This window comes from Lonchura striata, chromosome 1A (genome assembly GCF_050655825.1).
Source record: "Lonchura striata isolate lonStrDom1 chromosome 1A, ASM5065582v1, whole genome shotgun sequence".
Lineage (NCBI taxonomy): Eukaryota > Metazoa > Chordata > Aves > Passeriformes > Estrildidae > Lonchura > Lonchura striata.
The window spans coordinates 57,379,623-57,403,942 of NC_140741.1; the positions used below are offsets into that span (position 1 = coordinate 57,379,623).

General features: G+C 41.4%; 1 protein-coding gene across 1 annotated transcript; it reads right to left on the reverse strand.

Moving 5' to 3' along the window:
* Positions 1-9,867: 9,867 nt before the first annotated feature.
* Positions 9,868-22,656, reverse strand: NDUFA12 (NADH:ubiquinone oxidoreductase subunit A12). The gene is made up of 4 exons (XM_021527979.3): positions 22,543-22,656; positions 18,970-19,052; positions 17,907-17,994; positions 9,868-10,140 (listed from the first exon to the last, which is right to left on the reverse strand). The coding sequence occupies exons 1-4, from the start codon at positions 22,629-22,631 to the stop codon at positions 9,960-9,962; spliced, it is 441 nt and encodes a 146-aa protein (XP_021383654.1). The 5' UTR covers positions 22,632-22,656; the 3' UTR covers positions 9,868-9,959.
* Positions 22,657-24,320: the final 1,664 nt, after the last annotated feature.

A 24,320-nucleotide genomic window follows, 5' to 3' on the forward strand; every position in this document is an offset into this window, starting at 1 on the left:
CAGGAGCTCTTTGTTTAGAGGGAGGTGTATGAGAGTGGAGCTGGCGCTGCAACCAGCAGGGTATGGGTGCAACGGGAATGTCAGGGTAGGTCTGGAGTACATGGTGAGCAGTACTCAGCACTGGAACTAGAGGAGCCCAGAGCTGCTGCCAGGTGCCAGACCATAGCCAAGCTTCTTGGAAGGACCTGTTCACCCACTGCCTCCAGAGCAATCTGAGTTCCCTGTGCAATTCCTGCAGCAAACAAACAAAAATATCTAGTATGTCCTTGACAATGTGCTGGAGCCTGGATGGAGTAAAGCAAGCAGGAGGAGAAGGATGAATTCTACACTTCTTATACAGGATTGGCATGATAGGTAGTCCTCATTCTGTAAAGACTGATGAAAAAATAGAGAGGGTAGAGAACAACAAAAGAATGACAAGGGCAAAGTGCTTTTCATGGAGAGATGGAGGGTTCCATCTGTTTAGCTTGTCAACAAGAAAAGTGAGAAGTGACTTCCTTACAGTGTGTAAGTGCTTTCCTAGGCAGAAAATACTGGGCAGTCATCACTTCTCACAGCTTGCAGAGAAAAACAACAGGATCCAGTGGCTGAAAGCTGGAGCCAGCCAAGATCGATTTGAAATTAGGCCCAGCTTTGTAAAGATACATGAACGAGGAGAGATGGTTCCACAGAGCCAGACAGGATGCTTTGTGAGAGATAGGCTTGAGCCAAATGAGACATTTCACACAACTTTGAATAAAATAAATGCAAGTTAGTGATTTCTAAGAGGAGAGATTAAATTGACAAACAACAACTTAAAAAAAACCCAAACAAATCAAGCTCTTAGGTCTACTTTGCTCAATTCATGGACATCTGTCAAACTAGAAGAACAAGGGGAGACAGTCTCTTTTCCTAACCAAAGAGTCACAGATAGCTGAGAGGGAAATGGCCAAAAATGACATGCTAGGAGGACAAAATGGAAATCTTACACCTCTTGCTCCTTCATACTGGTAAGTTATCATGAAATCTTCCTGATGGGAAGGTTCCTGGGGGATGAAAATAAAAGACTATCTTTAATTATATTGGCCATTTTATTGATGCATTTACATTAAGCACTCAGCTCTATTGGTGATAAGCATAGCATCATTAACACCCAGAAAGGGCAGCCTTGCAAGATTAGATGAAAGAGGAGAGGCAGAAAGCTACTGGTGTGAGAAGGGACAGCAGATCATGATGCAGGAAGTCAGGGGCGCCACAAAACCACTTGGCTGTGGCTGGGGGGAGATGGACAGGAGGCAGCATGTAGAGCTGCAGTGGCAGTCCCTGGAATGAGGCAACACAGGATGGAAGGTGGCCAATAGCCTGCAGGAAATTGAAGGGAAGCAGGAAAGGTGTGCAGATGAACCTCTGAATAATAACACAAGCTCGACTGTTCAAGAGAAGCAAAACAATTACCTGCAGAGAGCTTCCCCCTGCTTTGTCCTCAACTACAAAATCTGTTTACACTACTGGCCTCCCACTGCCTGCTACAGTCATTGCTGTAACAGCAGTATGTCCTGCTGGGAAGAAGCCAAGCTGCATGGAAAAGTTTGCTCTTGGATCTCACCAGCTATTGCTACAGTGCTCTCAACACCATAGGGCTTCCCAGAAAAAAATTATCAATCCAGCACAGTGAGTGAAAAGCATTTCAGTGCTCTTAGAGGCTTAGGTAAAATGCAGAGACAAAACATTTATGCAACCCATGGGCTTGGGCTTTCTTGACCTACTGTGGTGTGGCTTTTGAGGATTAAAATAAGAGAAGTGGGAATTTCAGGCAATGCTGGAGGTGAGAATGGGTCCCCTGTAGACTTAAGATACATAAAAGCTAAATAGCTACCAAAAGATAAATACAGGCTTAAGCAAACTCATGTGATAAGCACAAATATTCCTGTGTAACATGCCTATATAAATGAACATGTGTTTATTAACCCTATTTAGGGAGTTACTTTCTTTCTTAGAAGAGTTTATTTTAATTGATAATTCTTATTTAAATTTTATTTTAACTGATGCAGAGGGGATGGACAGAAAGGGGATGACAGAAAGGAAGACAAGAAATTCGCTCCTTGTTAACACTGACAAGCTCAGAAATTATCTAAATGCCTGATGATGTCTTCTTCTCTGAAAGCCCTGTATGAATAATAACACACAAGTGCTAGTCTAAAGCAGCTTTTAAACACTTGATTCTAGGCAGCTTATGGTGGGTGATACAAGTGGTTTTTTCCTTACTATATTTCTGTAACAAGATGCTATTTTGTTAATTGCAGAGCATGAAGATAATCATACTGTGGAATCATGGGCAGTGACATGAGGGTGTTCCTTTTGGCCAGTGTGGAGTTAGACAAATGGATGGTCGATCATGGCTTGCATTTCCGTGTTGCTGAGTATGAACAACAATAACAATCCTGATTAATAGGAGCTACAAGCACCCACTTGGGTTTTAAAAGAAATGAAGTTTACTAAATGTAGTTAGACAAGTCCTACAACATAGATTAATTGCTGCTCACTGCTTTTCTTCTGCAGATACATCACTGCCCTCGCAGGCTGGGTTTGCAGCATCCAGTCAGTGCTTCACCATGATGGACACATTCACTGTTTTTGTTATTTGCTTTTTGAAAACCAGTTTGTGCTTTTCTTCAGCTGCCAGATGCAAGCCTGCAGCCATAGCATGGGCGAGTAGGTAGCAGGGCTACTGCCAGCCCCCCGTAGCTCTAAGGTGGCTGTTATAGGGGTGAGTTACACAGCAGTTGCTTGCCGTCCTTTCTTTTGTAAGCTGCAGTCATGAGTGGCAAGCAACAGAGAGGACTATACTTTGGAGAAGCTTTCCAGCTCTGAGGAGGAAGGCTGTTACTAGCACAGAGTTGATAGATGTTCTAACAATTGTTTGGATCCAAGTGAGGGGCTGGCACCTTGCCAGGAGGACAGATTTGTTGGGGTGAAGAGTAAACCAGGTATCCACTTGCCATCCCTGTGCTTCATGGGGGAGTGGTTGTGTGAGCCACAGAAGGGTCAGCACATGCAGATCCAGCTGCAATGGGTAATAGCCCAGTCACTAGGCAAAACTGGACATTAGACTGGAGATTAACCTCTGTGCCTCTGTTTTGTTGTTAGAGATGTAAACAACCACAGAGGACTGCAGAAGAGCAGAGCAGACAGCCTTGGAGCTGAGCAGGGGCCAGTGCTGCCGTCTCCAGATCAGCCCCTTCCCAGGGCAGGCACACCCCTGCCTGCAGCCAGTGCTGGGTCCCCAGCCCAGAGCACCCACTCATGCACCTGCCTATGACTGACTGCAAGTTTTGCAACACATTTTGATGAGTGCAAACAAAAACATCCATGATCAATTTAATTCTTCATTCAGCTCTCATAATTGGTTACAGCAAGTGATAGTTGGGTGTTGAATTAATTTTTGCCCTCTCAAGTTCTGTCCTTTAAAATGTGTCAAAAGACATGTTGCTATTTGCTGCAGTTTGAAGTGATCCTGGAAATATCAGCTTCTGTTGCTGCTTTTCAAATCCTAAACTTCAATGGCTAATTCAAGCTTTAAAAACCTCAAAGACTAACAAATGTATAAGGAATTTTTTGAAGGAAAAAAGCAATCAGAAAAAAATCAATCAGAAATTATTTGAAGTCTATAATTTGAAGTCTATTGGAAAGAATTTCAATTTGATAAAACACAAATTAACTTTTGCTGTCAGTATTTACAGTAACAACACTCCGGGACAGAGAGATCCAAACTGAAAAATCTTATTTATAAAAATGAAACCAGGTTCCACTGGAGGGGAATGCAAACTAAATAGCAGGAGTTAAAGGAAAGCCTGGTAGATTTTGGTGGTAGATAGCTACCATGACTTCCAGGTGCTGGGAAGAGCACTTGGTACCACCAGCGTCTTGCCCTGTCCATGAAACAGAGGAAAGGTAGTGCAAATCCCTTGTTGACTTCCATTTCTATTTCTAGACTACCTCTTCTGCTTTAGATTCACATTATTAATGGGCTTTCTGGGGCACACACATCCAGAAATTAAGCTTTGCTATACCCAGAAGACCAAGAGCACTGCCAAGAGTTGGCACCTGATTCACGCTCATGGTGACAAGGCTCAGTTTGAGATTCAGAGGTGATGTCCCCTGTCAGAGGCAGAGAGGTCTCTGTCTCAGGATGGCTTTGTGCTGAGTGGACCAAGCCACTTCTAGGCTGGGTCCCAGAGAGATGTGAAGGTCAGACTGAAGATGTTCAAAGTCAAGTGAAGATATGCCAAATAACAAAAATGTCCTTATTGTGCCAACAGTGATTTTGCTGCTGTGTTGCAGGCTAGAGAGGTGTATCTGAGGCTCACACATTTATCTTTTTTCTTTGGAAAGTAAAGCAGATCCATGAATTCCCCAACATCCAATGTAAATAAATCCTCTTGTTTTTTTTAACACAGCTGCTTCAAATGAAAACACACTATGGTTTTCTTGATTTCTCTAGCCACTGCCAGAGAAAAGAAAAGTGCCACACACATATTGCTGAATTTGATTTTTCCTCACTGGATTTTTATGGATGGTTACCCTCAAAAAACAAACTATTAATAGGCCTGTGTCTAAATGCTTGACCATGTGAGACTTCATCTGTTACATTCAGGCTGTGTTTTGACAGATTGTTATTCCATTAACTAAAAATCCTTTGGGCTATGAAGGATATAAACCAGTCCTACAACCACTTGCCCTAAAAGTAATATTTAAATATCACAGGTAAAAATTGTGTAGTCCATTAGAGGAATGGGAAAGGATTTATATCATAGACAAAGAGAATGAAATAGATATGAATCCTAGCAGTATAAATCAATTAAAAAAAAAGTCTTTTGAGATGTGATTTGTTTAAGTGATGCTAAGAATACTACAGATCATTAAAATAGATTTTGTAACTCTGTTGTTGTTTCAGAGATTAAATTACACTAAAATAATAATGTCATTTTGGGGTAATTTACATAAAGAAAAAGCTAGGCTCCCAAAATTTCAGTTTTCTGCATATCCTTCTTAATGGGAACAAATTCCAAAACAATTTTGATTTTAGAAGCAATTTGTGAAGCTGTCCAGTGGTCATTGCTCCTGTTCTAAATTCCCATGCAAAAATTAGCCACTAACTTTTATTTTCACTCATGCACACAAACAAAAATTCTTGCTTAATCTCTTCTGCCTTTTCTGGTTTATAGTGTAGGATCATCAAATTTAAATTAGGAGATTCATTATTTTAATTAACAGGCAAGAAATTTTTATTTGAATATGAGTTTTTAACTTGCATTACACATCTATATAATTTGATTTTAATAGAGTTTCCATTCTTTGTTGGAAACTTCGTAATGCAAATTTCCACCTAAATATAATCTTGATGCTAAATGTGGTATTTCTTTTCCTACCTATGTGCCCATGCCCATTTGTGTATACAGATCTTGATTGGAGTACATGTATTCGTGTTCTAATGTTTTTTTTTACTCTGATAATATTTAAAACCACTGAAATCATTAGTCAGATCCTGTAAGCAGAGAGATGTATAAATCTAAGTCTTAAAGTGTTTTTTCAAAAAACCAAACCCTCTCATAGATGATTACTACATACATATGTTTTGAAAACAATGCTTTTTTTCCTTAATATCTTGGTTCAGTTATGCCCTTTATGTCTGTTGCCTGTGAACAAAGCTACCACCTGTAAAATTCATCAGCACAGAAGTGACATTACATGGGTTCAAGTGATTAAAAAATGTAAGGAAATAGCCAGACCTGGTTTTGGCCCTTCAGCAAATGGAAGCCTCTGGCAGATCTGATTTCTTCTGTAGATTGAGCAGGCTCCTGCTGGCAGCTGGCTACGGTGCACACAGCAAAGCACTCCCCTTCCTGGCTCCATTCTAGAGGTAAGTCACTATCAGCTCTGCCACATGAGCCTTGCTCTGCTTGGCAACCACAGGGTGGTGTTCAAAGCCCAGCAGGTCTCCAGGACTAAATACCTGCTGAGCCCTTCCCCACTGACAGGGGTGGCTCTGATAGCTTTCACTGAGATAGGCTTCCCCTTGGTGCAATCCAGCATCTACTGTGGCATTTGCATGAGGAACCTGGAGTGCCATTTTAAGGCTGTAACTTTCACCCACACCTGGAAGTACCCACTTTTGTATACTCCTTGTAAAAGCACCATGTGAAAGCAGAGCCTTTCGATTTGCAGGTTTTTTAATCTCTGAGCAAAGCAAGGATCTGTTCCCTCTCTCCACAACAGCTGTCATCAGAATAATAGGCCCCAAGGAATTAGTAAATCAAAGGTTTCACTCTGAATGCACCACAGCTGTGGAAAACATATACTTCAGTTTTGGGGGCTGATGACTTACTTCCAGCTCTATCCAAAATAATTGCCCCTGTAATTCCAATCAAAACTGCTTTCCAACACCAGCTTTAGCAGGGAAAAATCCCAAAAACTGAAGCCTGAGATTAGATGACATAGAAATATGAGTTGGTGAATATCTGAATACTCTCAAGTGTGCCCTCAAAGAGCCAGCTGGGCAGAGTGTGCTGTGTGCAGGAGACAGTAGTACAGGCCAAGTTGGGCAGGAAGTGACAAGGTCTCCTGCCCTCTCCTTTTGGCATCCATAAATGCCTTAGGATGTTCCTATCTTTCAAAGATTTCTCCTCTTGCTGTAGCTGGAATGGTTATGAGATGATCTCCTGAAGCTCCCTTCACTACTGTTCTCTGCTCCAACATGTCCTGAGCAGTTTCAGCTGAGAGGGCAGAGAAGTGCAGCTGTGGGCAGCAGGGAGGCAGGATGCAGTGCCTTATGGAGGGAAGGGCACTGTGATTATGCACGAGGCTGAGCTGAGCCTGCTGGAGGCACAGCAAAAGCCTGCAGGCAGCTACAGCAAAGGGCTGCTCAGGACCCTGGGAATTAGGAAAGCTACTGGTACAGACACAATTTCAAAATAAAAAGTGGGTTTCGGCTGCTGCTCCTGGAAGAGGTATCTGTCTTAATGAGCCTAGTCCCATATCAGAAATTTGTTTATTTTAAAACTCACATTTAGTGCAAGGGGAATATTTCTGTCAGTGCTTTGGTTGTGCTTGGTTAAAGACAATGCAGTGATGCTTGGCCAGCTTGGCATTTAAAACGTCATTTAAACCAGAAAGCAACTGAACTTGAATACTGAGGCAGATATCATGAGCAAAGGTGAACTTCCATAACTGAATGAGGTTGCTGATAAAAAGACTGAATTGCAGAAGCATTGCAGAAAGCCCAGCAGATGACCACTGATTCTTCTGCATATACTTTATTTCCTGTATGTACCTTGTGCAATATACCTTGGAGGAGCAATGCTACAAGGGATGTCACTGAAATTTTGCATTTAAAATCCAGAATTTGCTGGTTAAAGCAGGACGAGCAGGTTTCTGTCCTCTCCAGAAATGGAATTGATGATATTTTCTAAACCAAGCTACTGAGTCCTAGACTTGCTTGCAGGCCAGGAGGACATGCTCATTTTTCTTTCTTTCTATGTAGCATTGTTGCACACCACAGTTCAAAACTGCTACCTCAACATTTCTGTTCCAGATGACAGCAAAATGACAAACAGGCTGAGATCTCTTCTTTTGGCATGGGACCCTTAGGAAGAGTTACTGCCTATCCCCTAAGTACAGAATCTCATTCCCAAATGTACCTCCTGATGTGTGTTTAGGATGCAGTTCAAAAAGCCACATGACAAAGAAGGAAGATGAATGAAATTGGTAAAAAGCTCATTAAGGAGAAATAGAGGCAAAAAACCAATTTAAGAGTAGTTAATTGCTCTACCTGCATTTGACCCCACAGGGCTTGTACAGATGAGAGTTAGTGATGAAGCTCTCCATTGGTGCTGGAGCAAACTTTGTTCTTAAGGTCAAATGATCCATCAAGATAAAAATGTTAAACAAGTCCTTTCCACTAATGCTACTCAGTATGGTTCAAATTGCTTTTCAGCTGTGCCCAGTGCTTTTGCTGATTTAAAAGTAAATTAAACATTATCCTTTTCTAATTAGATAGATTAGGAGATGTTGGTGCTACTTCCTACTAATTTAAAGACTACAACTAATTAAAAGAAATTAAAGATAAAACCCCCACCTTTAAACAACTAATTAATCCAGAATTTTATTTAGTGAGGAAGGACAAAACTGAGGGTTAAGTAACCCAGTCAGGTGGGCATGCAAAAGAAAATCAACCAGTTTGGAGTCAGTTGGTACAGCCACTGTGGGGGTTATTGGGGAGCAAAGATTTTTCTTCTTGACAGGCAATTGCAAGCATGTAATAGATCCAATCCCCTTCCCAGTCATCTTTAGCAACCATTTCTGTGAGTCATTACACTGAGTGTCATTGTTAAGGGGCTGGCAGTGGGGTCTGCAGGAGCCTCTGTGGGGAGAGGCCAGGGCTGCCCTGTGCTGGATGCAACCAACACAGCACAGCACAGGCTCAGTCTGGCTGCCAAACAGGGGCACCTCTGCAAAGAGGATTTGAGGTGGGGCAAAAAATATTGCACAGATGATGGAAGAGGGAAAGAAGTGGGCAGCAGTCACCTGAACACCAAGCTGAAATCAGGAGGAGGGTGAGGAGGTGCTGCCAGAGCTGAGATTCCTGGCAGCTTCAGGAGGAATCTACACCAACAAGCAGGCATTTCCTAACAGGACCCTCAGCCTGTGGAAAACCCATACTGGTTTTATCTGAAAGGACTGCAGCTCATGAAGAGGACCCAGGTTGAGGCAGAGCCCACAACAGCTGTTATGGACTGACCATCATTCCCTGAGGAGGAGGCAGAGTCAGGAGTGAAAGTGTGTAGTGGAAAGGGAGGGTGATGCTTTACAGTTTTTGACTTTGTTTCTCACTATAAAGTTTTAATTAAAGTCACTTTTGTTCTTGATGGTAGCAAGCACTCTTCCCATCTTTCTCGACCCACGAAGTTTCTCTTTTCTTTCCCAACCAGCTGAGATGCTGGGGTGAATGAGAGGCTGGGTGGGCACACTGCCCATCAGTTATCCACAGAGTAGGGCATCAGGTACAGGAAGCCCTGTGGAGAGGGCAAGCTTTGCTAAAACACATAAGCAGACTGGAACAGAAGTCAACCATTAGCAAGATACAAAAAGAACCACAGCCCAAACCAACTCTCTTTCAAACATGAACTTGCCAGCTTCACATTTTTGAGACTGGGTTCTGGCACATTTTACCTCTTAAAAAAGGTACACAATATTGAACTTCCAAAGACCTTTAAAAATCTTGACACAAGAGAGCGAAGAGTCTATCTCAAACCCTTTTGAGAACATCTTGTAATGCACATGCACAGCAAAAGAGATTTTTGTGACAGAGGGCCCACTTCTTATGGCTGGCACCCTTATGGATGAGATGGCATTTGATTCATGCAGCCTTACAAATTTTATATTATGTTTCATCCCATACTGGAACACAGCAATGCATTTTGCATACTGATGCATATACTTAGGAACTTTATGAATAACAACTGTAATCCTGACTGGTCAAACTATTCTAACTTGTCTTGTAAAAATTTAAAGAGATGGCTTCCCAAAATAGTACATGAAGACTGCATTATCTGCCATACAGAGACAGTAAAAAGATGATGTTAAAAATGAGAAATCTGCATTTCAAATGTATATTTGTATTCTGCTGAATGACACAAATATAAGTAACTATCACAGGAATGGTTATTATGCTAAAAAGAGTTTGAAAGCTGCTTATGTGAAGACAGGACACTGACAATATGAGAAAAAGCACAACATCTTGATGAGATTAAGACTTGTCATGTATTCTGTCCTATTTCCAAAATTTTCTCAGTTGTTTCCCTGCCCCAAATTCAATAAACTAAACTACAATTACTATAGGAGGCTTTTATTCTGAACAAAACCAGTGAAAATACAATTTACACTGAAAGCCCAAGCTGAGATAAGTCATGCTGTTGCTGTTGTTATTTGCTGGCTGTTTTAGGTGGGATCCACTCATGTATCTTCTTGCGAGTAGTAGAGTAAGGCACATACTGCTCAGGAGTGCCACTCACATTGAATTTATGGTTCTCCCAGATAAATTTACGAGCAACTGGTGGATGAGTAGTTGGAGGGTCATCCGTCATTGAGTGCAGCCAACGATGCCTTAAGAGGAAAAAGACATATTGTTATTAAGGAACATGACAGGATGTCTACCAAGCCTATCTCCTGACTCCCAAGGGTCCTCATCTGAAGAGGACGTATACACTAAGTATTTATTCTGAGAAGGGAAAAAAATAATTTTAATCCATTGTGACTTTGAATGAGACTACAGGATATTGATTTAATTAGTTTCACAGGCATAACTGATAAGTAACAGTTTTGGCTCCATGCAACTGAAAGCACACCTAAATTCAAATTTCTAGTTCCTTTGCATGCTCAGTATTTGGGCAGAGTATGTTGTCACTTGTTTGTACAGCCTTCACCAAGCAGCCAGGTTAAGGCAGGCACTACAAATGACAAAACCACCATATTTGGTTTTGTTGTCTGGGCTTTTTCTTTGTTAGGTTGTGGTGATTTGTTTTGTTTTTAATTATCAGAAGACTACACTGCACAACAATTTCAATGCCATTTTCAAAGCATACATGAGGCTGCCACTTGGGATACAGATTAATGATGTAAGTACACCTAAAACAAGCACATAAATATTTACTGCCTGCACAACACAATGATTAATACCAATCAGTAATAGGGTAATTAACAAGTGATTCCAGTGATTAGCCTTTACCTATGAACTAAATGTCAGTCTTTCCCTGTGCAAACAACAGTAATGATCAAGCAAAGCATTTTCCCTAACAATTTACTGAAACACTGCAGCAGGGACCAACTGAATTGATTTCATCCCTTTCCTATTTCAGTGCCTGAAGCAACTTTCAAATATGAATTCCATTTTCATTATCTGTCAGTTTACATGTACTTCATACTGTGTGTAGTTACGACAAAAGTGAGGTATGACATTTTTTGCAAGTTTATGTATTTTTTTACTGAGGTAGAATTAAGGAGATTTCTGCTAATCAGCTTTTGCAAAGGCTTGACCTAAAAATAAAGTCCTCTTTTCTAGTTCTATTAGAAAACCTAAAAATTGCATCTTCAGCCCTTAGCAATAAGTCCAGCACACTTCATTATACAGCAAAACAAAACAAAACCATGATAAAAGTGGCGAGAAATAGACAGACAGGTATATTCCAAATCCAAAGAGCTCTACAGAAGGTTAGTGATCTTTTCAAATTGCTTCTTGACATGTATTAAAAAAAAAAAAAAATCAGAACTTTGGCTATAACTTTAGTACAAAAATTTCACTTAAAAAAAAGTGTCAGCCTACAGTTCTTTTTCTAGAAGTAAAAGCCAAATAAAACCCCCAAACTAAAGCCACACATTGTAGGACTAAGGGCTGCCAGCAAACTGGCTTGAAAATAAAATAAGATGGAACCATAAGATTGTTTAAAACATAGGATTGTTAAGAAGAAAATACTGTGTTTAAAGGCAAAGAATAGCTTTCTGTGGGAAAAATTATCCACTCTGGAGTTTGGAAGTTATACACATATGTATAATGTTCTTCCTCTCTCCACTCTCCTTTGTAAATCTGGTCTCATTCAAAGTGTACATTTCGCACTGCTTTCACTAAAAAAAAAGATAACTGGCTAACAATTTCTGTCTGGAAAAAGGTGGGCCCATGGCACTATAATCACGATGTGGTCTGATGATACAGGATCAGATCTTGCTCAGATCAGATCTTGCTTTTAACCCCAGTGTTTTAAACCAGCCTCTGAATGCCCTGGCCACACCACAGAAAGCTCTCACCTTGGGCGAACTCTCTTGCCCAATTCACAGCTGTCAGAATAATTCTGTGTATTACCATGTTTCACATCACCTCAGGTATCATGTGTCTTATGACAGCCTGCATCAAGGTTGGCAGACACACTGCAAAAAAGCTAACTTGACAGAGGAGGGATCCTGTGCTCACAACCAACAAGCTCTCCATTGCTAACACAGAAACAGAGTTTGAGAGGACAAAAGACCAGTCCATTCTGCTTATACTGACTCAAGGACTGCATTTCAAAATGCTTTGCAGTATCACTCCAGAGGAGCCCCAGCTTTTCAAAACTTCTTACTGTAACATATACTGGCTTTGGCCAGGGTAGAGTTAATTTACTTTTTAAAAATAAAAATTAAGGCTCTTATTGCAATGTGCAAGGGATATTAATAAAGTAAATTTAACTCATGTAACTGTGCTGCTTTGGGCTGGGGTAGAGTTAATTTTCCTCACGGTGGCTGGTATGGGGCTGTATTTTGGATTCGTGGTGAACACAGGGCTGATAACACAGAGATGTTTTTGTTATTGCTGAGCAGGGCTTACACAGACCCAAGGCCTTTTCTGCTTTTGGTACTGCCATGCTGTCAGGGAGATTAAGGGTGTACAGAACACTGGGAGGAGACACAGCCAGGACAGGTGACCCCAACTGTCCAAAGGAATATTCTGAACCATGTGGCATCATGCTCATTATACAAAGTAGGGGGAAGAAGGAGGTAGAAGGGGATATTTGGACAGATTTATCTTCCCAAGCCACCATTATGTGTGATGGAGCCCTTCTCTCCTGGAGATGGCTGAACACCTGCCTGCCCATGGGAAGCAGTGAATGAATTCTTGTTTTGTGTTGCCTGTGTGCAACTTCTGCTTTCCCTATTGATCTGTGCTTACCTCAACCTGTGAGTTTTCTAGCCTCTTCCGATTCTCTCCCCAGTTCCACTGGAGGGGGAGTGGACAAGCGGCTGCCTGGGGCTTGGTGCCTGGCTGGGGTTAAGCCATGACACAGGCAACTTACAGACACACATGTTCACCTAGTGATGCTTCTGGTAACAGTGGATAAGGATCCTGCACGCAAATCTCTTTTTAGGCACCTGTCATCACGGCTCACCATCCTCATGCTCCCCAAGAGCCATGCACACCACCAGGATGGACAAAAACTTGTCAGACAGAAATCCAATTACAAAGGCCCTGAAAATTAGGCTGGAGCAAGCACAGCACTAGAACTGTATTAATGCATCAGCTATATCACAAGCTTGCGTGATGTCTGGCACTTCTGTCATTACAGGTGTACTTGTCACACATTCATTCCTTGAAAGATCAGAAAAGTTTCACAATAGCATTTAACAGAGTAGCTAGCTTTAGCTGTCATTTAAACTATTGCCTTGCAGCTTCTAAAAAATAAATCAATAAAATCTTTTAAAATACAGCATTTTTGAGTAATTAGTATCTTTGGGTTTAAGATTTTCTGGATTTCTATACCATCAACATGAAACCAGGCTCAAATTAAAACAGATCAGCAAAACCAATCCTTGAATCGCATTTTGTCACTGGAAAGTAAAAATAAAATTGCTCACTGACAAGACATGCCAGTACTGTCACAGGTATTGAAAAACAGGAAGAGATTTCAAAAGTTTGTTTAGACAATCAATCCACTATGAATTATGCTTATATTTAGGAGTTTTAGGGATTAACCTGATCACAAAAGATTCCTCTTAGAAGCACAACATGTGACTTACAAAAGCATTGTGGTTTGCAGAGTCTCTTCTCTCAAACAAAAGCTCCCACTTTCCACTTAAAATCTTGAAAACTTTATTTTGGGTAGACTTTCCCCTTGACACCTGCCTCAAAGAATCATTTGAAGCTCTGAAATCTCAGACTTTACCCCCAGACGCTCAAGAAAAGCTTTTCATGCACTAGATTGAATAGCATGAATAAAGAGATACGACATCCTGCATATGGCCAGATTTCTATACAAATTCTGTCTATAAATCCATTGTGGAAAACAAAAAGATTCAAAAGCAATTAATGACTGAAAACCTACAAAGAAGCAGACCATTTGCACAGAAAAATCAGGAGGATGCAAGCAGCTCTGAAGAGGCTGAAGCAGCTTCCTGAATCAGTGAACAGTCACTAGGATGCAGACTGAGGCCAGCAAAGCCTTTGCCCTTTTTCTTGCATAAATGGATAAAAGGCACCTCAAAGTATCTTCAAAGGCTCTCAAGACTATGTAGATTTTTTTCCTAAGTTTTAACAAATATTTAAAAGCAAGTAGATTTCAAACTGAAGCTACAAGGAAGTGGAGCCAATTATATGATGTACAAGCTGTCAAACAAGAACTGATGCTACACAAACTCAGCAGCCACTACCATATGTGCATCTGCAAGGTTCAGGCACAGCCTGCGCCAGCTCACCATGTTAGCCAACTTGTTAACATCCAATTTTTGCCACACATTAACCATGCTGCAATGAGACAAGAGAAATTAACACGTGGATTCAGGTCATAGGGCATAGAAGGAAAAAGGGATAACAAATGTGTTTATTTGTTTACCATGGGAGATAACTTTAATTTCTCACGCAAGTTACTACACCATAGCAATGAGATGGCATCCAATTTACCTGAAAACACCAAATTAGCATTTAATTGAGTTATAAAACCCAACAAATTTATTGTGAAGCTACTAGAAGGATGGAAATTTTCCCAATCCCCTTCTTTTTCTGTTCAATCTTTCTGTTTTTTCCTTGAAGGCAAACTTGAAAAGCAGCATTTTTACAGGAGAATTGCACATTTTCTTACATTTTCTAGTGTGCTGGCACTTTAACTCTGAGGTGCTACATTCCTTCCTGTCAGATCAACTAAAGAGGATGCAGACTATTACACTGAAGATAAATTTGCAATACTTCACTATACGAAGTAAACACTCCTGGAGCGCCTTCCAAAGATGTCAGATTTGCATCATAGGGAAATAAACCTCAAAGTACAGGACAGACACCACAGATACACAGGACAGTCCTGGCAAAATGAAGCATCCCTACAAAAGGAATAACTATTCTCAAATTACAACTCGTCTTTCCCCACAGGATCATCCTGAAAGAGCAATTTATTTTTAACTAGTGTGTATACTTACACCAGTTGTCAATTTGTTTGTTCAAAGTATTTGGCCAAAATGCAAACCAAAGTACATTACACCAGAAATACAATAAACAGATAGCTTAAACACAGGGCAAGGATTAGTAATGCTGCAATGGAGACATCCATGAAAACACTAAACAGAATCTCCACAGGCACTGCTATAAAGGGATTTAACTTCTATTGTTTATATGTTCACAGAGCACACCCGATCAGTGCGTTCAAAAATGGAAGCACTGAGTTCCTGAAACACCACTGACTCGTAAGAGACAAAATAAGTATTTGGTTTCTCTCACTGTCTTAAAGTGAAAAAGATTAATTTGTGTAGGGAAAAATGTGCAAAATATCTTGTAAAGCATTACAAGGAGATTAATATTCATCATTCCCAAGGCAAGTATTAAAGAAATTTTTAAAAAATCTAATTAACTTGTCTTCAACAAAGTAGATACCAAAAGAAAACCCAGAGTAAAAAAGAAGTGAAATAACAACTAAATCAAAATAAACCACAAGCCTATATATTATTCTAGTGTGGAAACATTTTTTTAAAGTAACAGTCTTGATTCCCTGGAGAGTAGACATATGTCAAAACAACACTGATTTCCTTTAGACTGTACAATTTCAGTACATCCGTTGTCAAAAGACATTACATCAATTATTTCAGAATACTGAAAATACTCAGTAGCTCCTAAAATGGTATTACAAGATGCTATTACATATACGGTGGTTTTCTTGCTGCTTTTTCTTTTCCTCTAGTATCTGAGAGAAGGTAAAGGGTAGCATTTTCTTCCAGTTGTTTCCAGAACTTTTCAACATACCAAAATACTTTTTTCCAGTTCATCATACATGAGCTTCACTTGATTGTACTTGAACAATCATTCACATCCTATAATGTGAATTCTAAGTTCTGAAGGCACAGAACTTACTGCAAGGAGACAACAGAATACCCATAGAACTTCACTGAACTGAGCTAAATTAACTGAATTCCAGAGTAAAAACATCAGTGTTTAGAAGAAGCATTCAGATCACCTCTAACAGCGGTACTTCAAATACTTCCCAGCTGAACCAAGGATAACAAATATGTATCATATTATTATACTATGGATTAATTACTTTCTTTGTTAGTATAAGTAATTTCACACAGTTTAACTGATTTCCAACAAATTTTTGGGTCCAAAATAACCACTCAGTACCTGTTGCACAACTCTAGTGTTACACTGACAGCAGCATGTACAAAATAATTGTCAGTCTCAATTCAGAAGTCTATGGTATGTTAAAAACTTAGGGCAGTATAGCACCAGATTGAAATTTTTTAAAAGTCTTAAAAGACAGCATTTATTCCCAGTCAAAATATTTCTATTTTTAAAGATGTCTCTAAGCTGTATGGAAATACACATCAGTGATTTAGATGTGTCACAAACCTAGGATTCCTACATAAGAATTAATATATGTTATCATGGGATAACATCCAAACTTATCAGCAAGAAACACCATCCCCCTCCTTATCCCCCCTCCCCCAAAACCACCTCAAATTCATTAACCTGTCTGGTACTGCACAATGAGGTTTTCTGACAAAAATACTTTAGAACATAACACTGTTTGCCCTTTTGTGCCTCATTACACTCACCAGTCTTGAAAAGAATGAAATCTTTACTGCTTCTTTTAAAGGATTTTTTTCCACATTGATAGGAAAATAGGTTTTTCTACCTCACTAATTTCTGTGAAGTAAACAAGCCACTTAACCCTTGAAACATCACTTTGATTCTCAGGAAGGAATCCTTTACTGAGGTCTGTAAAGAGGCAACAAATATCTCATAAACAGAAGCAAAGGGAAAAAAACTAAGCAAATAAAACCCGAAACCTATGTGAAACAAAAAACCTGTGCCTCAAAATAAAGAAAATCTTAAAATCCAGCACAGTCTAATAGTGCATAACAACCAGAACCAAACAACAGTTATGCAGAGAGCTAGGCACAAGCATCCTGGTGTTGCAGATTTTAATGTCACTTCCAAAAACAATGCAATTCACTTCTTACCAAATAAGACAGAAAAAAGCATTAGCCACATTAAACATAATATAAGGCTGGGAGAACTTGCAACAAAATTGACTACCTAGAGAGTCTACCCATATTCCTCAAATGATCCAGCGAGAGCCACAGTTTAGGAGATTTTATAATCTATCCCAGCCTTGGCACAGAACATCACAGGGATAATAAAAAACAGTGTTTGATCAGTCTATCCAAACACCTCTCTCTTGATGCCACCTTTTGCTGCTTTGTGGCTGAAATGCTATTCCTCTTCCTTAAGAATTACACAGAGATTGTTTTTACTAGTATACATAGTTACTTTACATGGTGTGAGTTTTCTAGGAAAACAAAAAACTGTGGCCAGAGACATTCTGGAAATTGAGGCTGTACAGAATTATTACTGAAATGCATGAACAGAAAACAAAACCTCAATAAAAATTATAGTCAAGTAGCAGTCAACATATGGAGCATCCTGACACTTTAATGTTTACTACCACATACATCAGTATAAATAAATTGAAATAATTATCCTTTTAGTGGCTCTGGGTTAAGGAATGTTGTTCCACCATTGCCATATGTTCCTTAGGTTCTTGCTTACAATGGATATTTTACTTCTGGTGGCCCAAGGCTTTGCCTAACCATTAACAGTAATAAAGAAAATTAGAAGACTGTCTTGACCTGCTCAATCTGGCTGGCAAAATGTTTTTCTTAATCCAAAAATCAGTGAGTATCTCTGCCAGGACAGCAAGCAATAAACATGAAGGCAGTTCAACATCAGAAGTGACAAGTGTGAAATCTTCTGGTCACAGACAATCCATGAAAACTTTTTTTTAATCTTCTGCTTTGTAATATATTAAAATATAAAGCAATTACAGAAATGGTATCGATCCACATTATTAAGCTAAATAGTTTACCATTCAGGGGGCACCATGCTTCCATCAACTTCCCAGAAGGTATTTTTGCCATTCATTTCTTCAGTATATACAACCCATCTGTGCCGACCTTAAGTAAACAAACATAAATATCATATTAGCTAAAAAAAAATATTTTCTTATAAAGGAGAAAATTCAGGAAAACCAAGGCAAAACGTTTTGACTGACAGTATCTACCATAATGGGCACTTATTTTTAAACCAGCACAGCTTCTATTTTCCAAGTCTTCTGTATTTCCACTGTTACTGTAGTTTTAGATGACTAAATCTAACACTCTCATAAGGTAGGAAATATTTGCTATAGTATAAATACTGGGAAATAGGAACTTATAAAACTTTCAGGCAGAGAAACAGGTTTGGGTTTTATTTTTCCTCTGTTATGAGGAGTCTTTTCCGAAGGGACATTTCCACTGATAATCTAAGACTAAACTAAATTTCAGCTACACAAAACTACCAAGCAGTGTTAATCAGCAAGTGCTTTCCCTGGTTATACTCCAAGTTAACCTACAGTCAGCAGTTAGCTTGGCCTGACCAGCGTGTCAATTGCTTATGTGTCACCTGTGTTGCTTTAGGTGCTGCCTTTTAAATTACTCTAGAAGCTTGATTTAAAATCCCATTACTTCATGTAATAGTAAGTTTAAACCAGCCTGTGCTCTTTGTCCTGAAGTGATCATATAAGTGAGTAAAGCTGTGAGGCAGTTTTAAATATAGTTCTCCTTCTTTCCCAACCTGTCAAACTACAGCCTTTAGGTCAAGGACCAAATTCAACTCTCAATCCCATTATCATATAGCTTTACCTACACTGAGATCGTATGATGGGCTTATATTTATCCCATATTCATTGTTTCAGATTGACTGTGTTTCCAAATGAATTGAGGGATGCAACAGAGAAACAAAAGCTGTCAAAGCATTTCTGTAAGTCTTAAGACTCACACAAGACAAGTGCAGGGAAGTTAGGCAACAAGTCACATTTCACTAGCAGAAAGAACTCAAGCTATGTGGGAGCTGCACAGTTGGCTGGGAGGTGTTCACATTGGCACACGTACCAAAGAAGTTTCTTTTGTCTTCGTAGTATTTGTTTCCATATTTGTCAATTCCTATCAGATTACCAGTCTTCAAGTCATTGACCCTGTGAATTATCAAAACAACAGTTTCAGTTGGTGTCCTCTCAGAATGAAATTGTGACAGAGGTTTCTTCAGAGTTAGTAAAAATCTGTATACATGTATGCAAAGATATTTTTTAAAAAAACTATTCAAGCTTATGGATTGCAAAACAATGACCATTTCCGGCAATTAATGTGCACCCCACTGACAGGATGATAAAACACATACGAAAAGGCTTTCAGGGACTCTCACTTTATTTAACAGCTTGTTATAATAGATACAATGTAACAATTTAACACCCACAAAACCTTAAATACTGTGGGAGTCCCAGAGGCATATGTTAATCCACTTAGTAGGAAATGTTACCATCCTTCTCAACCATTAGCAGCTACTATTTCAGCCTGAATTGCCCAGGTGGTCAGCACTGGAGCAACACAAGAGACCTCATATGTCTGTGTGGGCAGTAACCTCGAAGAGAGGAATAGTAATAATATTTTAGGCCATTGCAGCTCCTTGCCAAGGAAACATGCTAAACCCTAAGCTATAATTGTTACTTTCTTGCTATTGTATAATTGTGAAAGATCCATGCATTCACCCTGCAACTCTGTGCGACTTACACTGACCCAGATAAGGTATATACGAGTTTCAACTCTTTATATAGAACATATTTTACATTATGTAGAAATCAATCATTAAACTGAGCCTATGATTTCCATCCTAGTCATAAAACCTTAATCAAAGAGCACTTCTCCCTCTATATTTGTAATTTTGCTTTTCTTTTTACTGATATTCAACTTAGGCAGCATTAGATAGGGAAAAGTTTCCTCTCAAAGGTTTTAGTTGTTTATAGTACTATACACACTCTCAACTCAATCCCAAGTGAGAGGAGGAATGTGCTCAGATGAAGTTTTTTTGTTGTCTTTCCTCCCAGGGTGCATGAAAGTAATAATCATTCCAGCAAGTACTCGTTTTAAACCTCTGTGGTGGCAGGCAGAGAAATTCTCTGACACATTCATCTGAAACATTCAAAGATCTCTGGCTCAACTATGGAAGCCTGAGTTTCCAGCTTCAGAAAAAGAAGAGCCATTCCACTGCTGCTCTCCCTTCCTTTTCCCCCTCCCTTTCTTGCAGTGCTCTTATGCCCTTGTCTTGACTTCATGCCCTGAATACAAATATCAGACACTAAAAGGTATTTATGGCTTCCTCAGAATATTTTCCAACCATTTTAACTGAATTTTAAGTAAGGAGAATGTTTCCAGCCAGAAAGGCTCTTAGTAATTTGACTTCATAGCATATAAATATTCTGCAGCTGCTTCAACGGAAAACACATAGAGAAAAGCAGTGAAATTCAGAGAAAGAGTCTCCTGACTTGGGTGAATGATTTTTTTCCAGTTACCAGTGATTAAAATCAACTGTTGCAAGAAAGAACACCTTGATAACTCTTCCTTTAAACATCAAACCTATTTCCTGAGCTGGGATGGATGATTTAATGTCTTGAAAGGTGAGCAGGAGGCAGCAGCTGTTTGTGGTTGGTGTGGTTATGAGGATTGGCTGTGCCTCCCCACCTAGCACACCTAACTTCAGCCTTCTGAAGGCAAAAAAGGACAGCACTGCCTCCAGTCTTGCCTGCCCTCTTTTTCTGTGTGGTAAAAAGGTGTCAACACAGCCTGTGATCTCAGACTCACAAAAGATCTCTGAGGAGACATTTATTAAGCTGTGCTTAGGAAGGAACCACTCTGATGACACCTAACACTCAAACTCTTCCACACTTTCATTTCCCCAGCTCCATTCTTCTTGAGAACTCTCAGAGTAATAGCTACAGCCTGAGAAGGAAAACAAAGTGGAGGAAACAAGCTGGGGGAGGGAGGGGGAGTAGGTATGTGACAGAAAGAAAGTAATTATAATAGCAGTAAAGCACTAGCTAGGAAACCCATGTATTGTCTTACTGCTCTGGGGCAGGGACTAAAGCCACTATATGAAAATACTAATGAGGCCTGATCAGCACCTGTGTAAAAGGTTATATTTAACTCCTCAAAACAGGTCAATTTAAGCCACAAGAAATAACAGAAAAAGGGCCATTATGATGTGTATGGGCAGAAAGAAAGCCTTCAAGAAGGCTCAGAAAGCTTGGCTTGTTTGTTCTAAGATAAGAAAGCCCTTAATATATAGCAGGATATTTTATATTTGCAAATCACTCCTATCCCATATTCTTAACTTCCCAATATTGATTAAGAAAAGGCTTTTTAGCATGTGGTCAGGCCTAAAACATTTACGGATATGTCCTAATACTTTTCCAGGACTTAACTGTAAAGATAACAGAGGTTACTGACACTGCTGAATTTGGATCATGCAGTATTTAGACTTGCACCCTACATTTCATCAGGGATCTGAATGGAAAAAAGAGTACCTTTGTAAACCTGACACTCCTATTTGGGAGCAGCTTCAAGCATACTGTATCACAATTCAAAACACTTTTCACAAGAAAGCGATATGTAACTGAGGGGGAAAAAAAAAACAGGAGAAAGTTTAATGTGGACAAGTACAAGGTTCTGTAGTTGGGGAAGAAAGCACTTAGACATGAATGGAAACAAAGGCTGCAACTTATTTTGCACTAAATGCCACTGGGACTGGACGGCATCCAAAGCTGAGCATAGGTCAGCAGTGACAATCCACTGCCAAAGAGCAAAGTGATCTGCACTTTGAAGCGAATCAGATGAAAGGGAGCCAGTAAGGCAGATGAAGTAATTCTCTTGCTTTACACTACGGGATTTCAGCAATGCAAGGATATCAGATTTGTACTGTTCAAGAAAGGCACTGCCAGCCTGAGGTTACCCAGGGCAAAGAGCACGATGGTGCACACAGAAACACTGAGTGCACTACAGCAGACACGGCTGTAGCAACAGGACTACGGACTGGGACTGGACACCAGGACAACCGGCCCGGGCAACACCGACAGCTCAGCATCCAGGAACCGCGTAAGGTGCCTCAAGAAGAGAGCCGTGAGCCCTGCCCGCGGGCCGCTCTGAGCACAGCACCCACGGCCGACCGGGACACGCCGCCCGGGCGGGGCGGGGCGAGCTCCTCCCGAGGCCGCCCGGGCCCCGCGCCGCCGCCGCCCAGGGTGACCCGCCGCCGCTCAGGGTGACCCGCCGCCCAGGGTGACCCGCCGCCCAGGGTGACCCGCCGCCGCCCAGGGTGACCCGCCGCCGCCCAGGGTGACCCGCCGCCGCCCAGGGTGACCCGCCGCCCAGGGTGACCCGCCGCCGCCCAGGGTGACCCACCGCCGCCGCCCAGGGTGACCCGCCGCCGCCCAGGGTGACCCGCCGCCGCCCAGGGTGACCCGCCGCCGCCGCCCAGGGTGACCCGCCGCCCAGGGTGACCCGCCGCCCAGGGTGACCCGCCGCCGCCCAGGGTGACCCGCCGCCGCCCAGGGTGACCCGCCGCCCAGGGTGACCCGCCGCCGCCGCCCAGGGTGACCCGCCGGCGCTCAGGGTGACCCGCCGCCGCCGCGTTACCTGAGCAGCTGCAGGATGGCGCCGCGGGCGCCGCCGTGGCCGCCGATGTGCTTCAGCGCCCGCTTCAGCACCTGCACGTACTCGGCCATCTTGGGGCGGGCCGCCCCCCGCGCCGCCTCCCGCCCGTGGCGACGCGGCGGAAGCGGAACGGGCAGCGGGAGCGGCCCGGGCCTCTGCTAGCGGCGCTGAAGGGCAGCCGCGGGGGACACTGCCGTGTGGCTCCCGGTCTGTGCAGCTGGGCTCCTGTACAGCTGCCTGCTGCTTACACGTGAAGGCCAGCACGATACAAAGAACGTCAGGACAGGGAGAAAAGCCTCTCTATAATTGACAATATATAGACAATTTATGATTGCTGACAGTCCCTTATTTCACACAGGTCACAAGGTGTGTGGTGAGAAAAGTTACCCAGACGTGGCAGTGAGGACTCCAGGACTGGCCGGATCAAGAATCAAGGGGCAGGACAGGTGACATCTCACCCGGTGCAGACTGCGAGTGACAGCCAGAGGAAAGCTTAAAGTCTTGTTTCTCCTGGCTTTTCCCAACCCTGGCAGGCCATCAAGGAATGCGTACCTATCGTCCCATCCATGTGTCCACTCCACTTCTCCATCTCGTCCCAGTGCCTTTTCCTGGTTCTGCACCAGCCCAAGGAAAGACCTTTGACTGCCCTGCTGTGAATGCTGGCAGGAGTTTACTACTGTTGCTACATGGCTGAGCAGGCAAGGTGCAGAAACTATTTCCCTGACCTTCACAAGGCCACTGTTACACAGGGCAGGCAAAACTAGATCCATTGTACTTTGTCAGAGCAGGCAGGACTTGGAAAAGCACCTGGTAAACACATCATCAGTGCTGCAACCAGTGCTGGCTGATGAGCAGAGACCGGCTGTCAGGCATGGAAAGGCCAAGCTGCTAGACACTGTCACTATCAGAACTGGGGTTTTGGGAAAGGACGAAGCAGAGGAGTCACCATGAAAAATTAAGTAGGTAGGGCTAAAATTGAAAGGAGAATGAGACTGAGAAAAACCTGTGCCAGCCAAGTTCACAGTGTAGAAATATATCAATTTCAATGTAAAGTCTAGTGGTCTGAATTTCCACTCAAAACTTTTTAGTTTTAGTGCAACTGGTTTTATTTTCAAACACAAAACATAGACCCTGCTGGTTCTGTGCTCTTTTCTTAATTGAACGACAGCATCTCTTTTGCGACAAGTCTTAGGTTTCAGTATACTTGTTGCAGCTAATTTGCATTTTTACAGTCCAAAGTCTTAGAAAATTTATTAAATGTATTAAAATTTGGTCAGATACATGTACATTAGCAGGCTTAAAACCAGGAAGGAACACTTACAGTCAGAATTCACTGTCTTGAACTTCATCCACAATAACCATTATTTTGATAAAAAATGATGATGGGAGTATAAAACATGGAAGAAATACAGTTTAAATTAGGAAGCCAACTTTGGAAACATTGTATAGGTTCAATGCTTATGCCAGTTTCTAAACCTATTCCTTTAATTAATGTGACAGTGATAATTTTCACTGACTGCAAGTATAATTCCATGAGCATTTTCTCTGCTAGCAGTGAAATAGTATAGTTATTTGTTAAGGGTTTTTCCCCTCAAGTGTTAAAATTATCTGGATCACTTCACTGTTCCATGAGGCACCATGGTTCTTTGTCTGAGAAAGCATCCTGTGTGAAAGACAAGGCATTGTGACACAAAGCTGGAAGAATGGATCAGCTTCTTAATGTGACTTTGTTGCTACAAAAGATTTTGTGGGGAATGCTT

What these genes read in the sequence shown, in the direction of transcription:
- NDUFA12 (XM_021527979.3), bottom strand. Translation starts at nt 22,631, where the DNA reads ATGGCCGAGTACGTGCAGGTGCTGAAGCGGGCGCTGAAGCACATCGGC. An exon ending in AGACAAAAGAAACTTCTTTG is followed by an intron (nt 17,995 to 18,969) that starts GTACGTGTGCCA and finishes TGTTTACTTAAG; the next exon opens with GTCGGCACAGATGGGTTGTA. An exon ending in AGCATGGTGCCCCCTGAATG is followed by an intron (nt 10,141 to 17,906) that starts GTAAACTATTTA and finishes TTTCCTCTTAAG; the next exon opens with GCATCGTTGGCTGCACTCAA.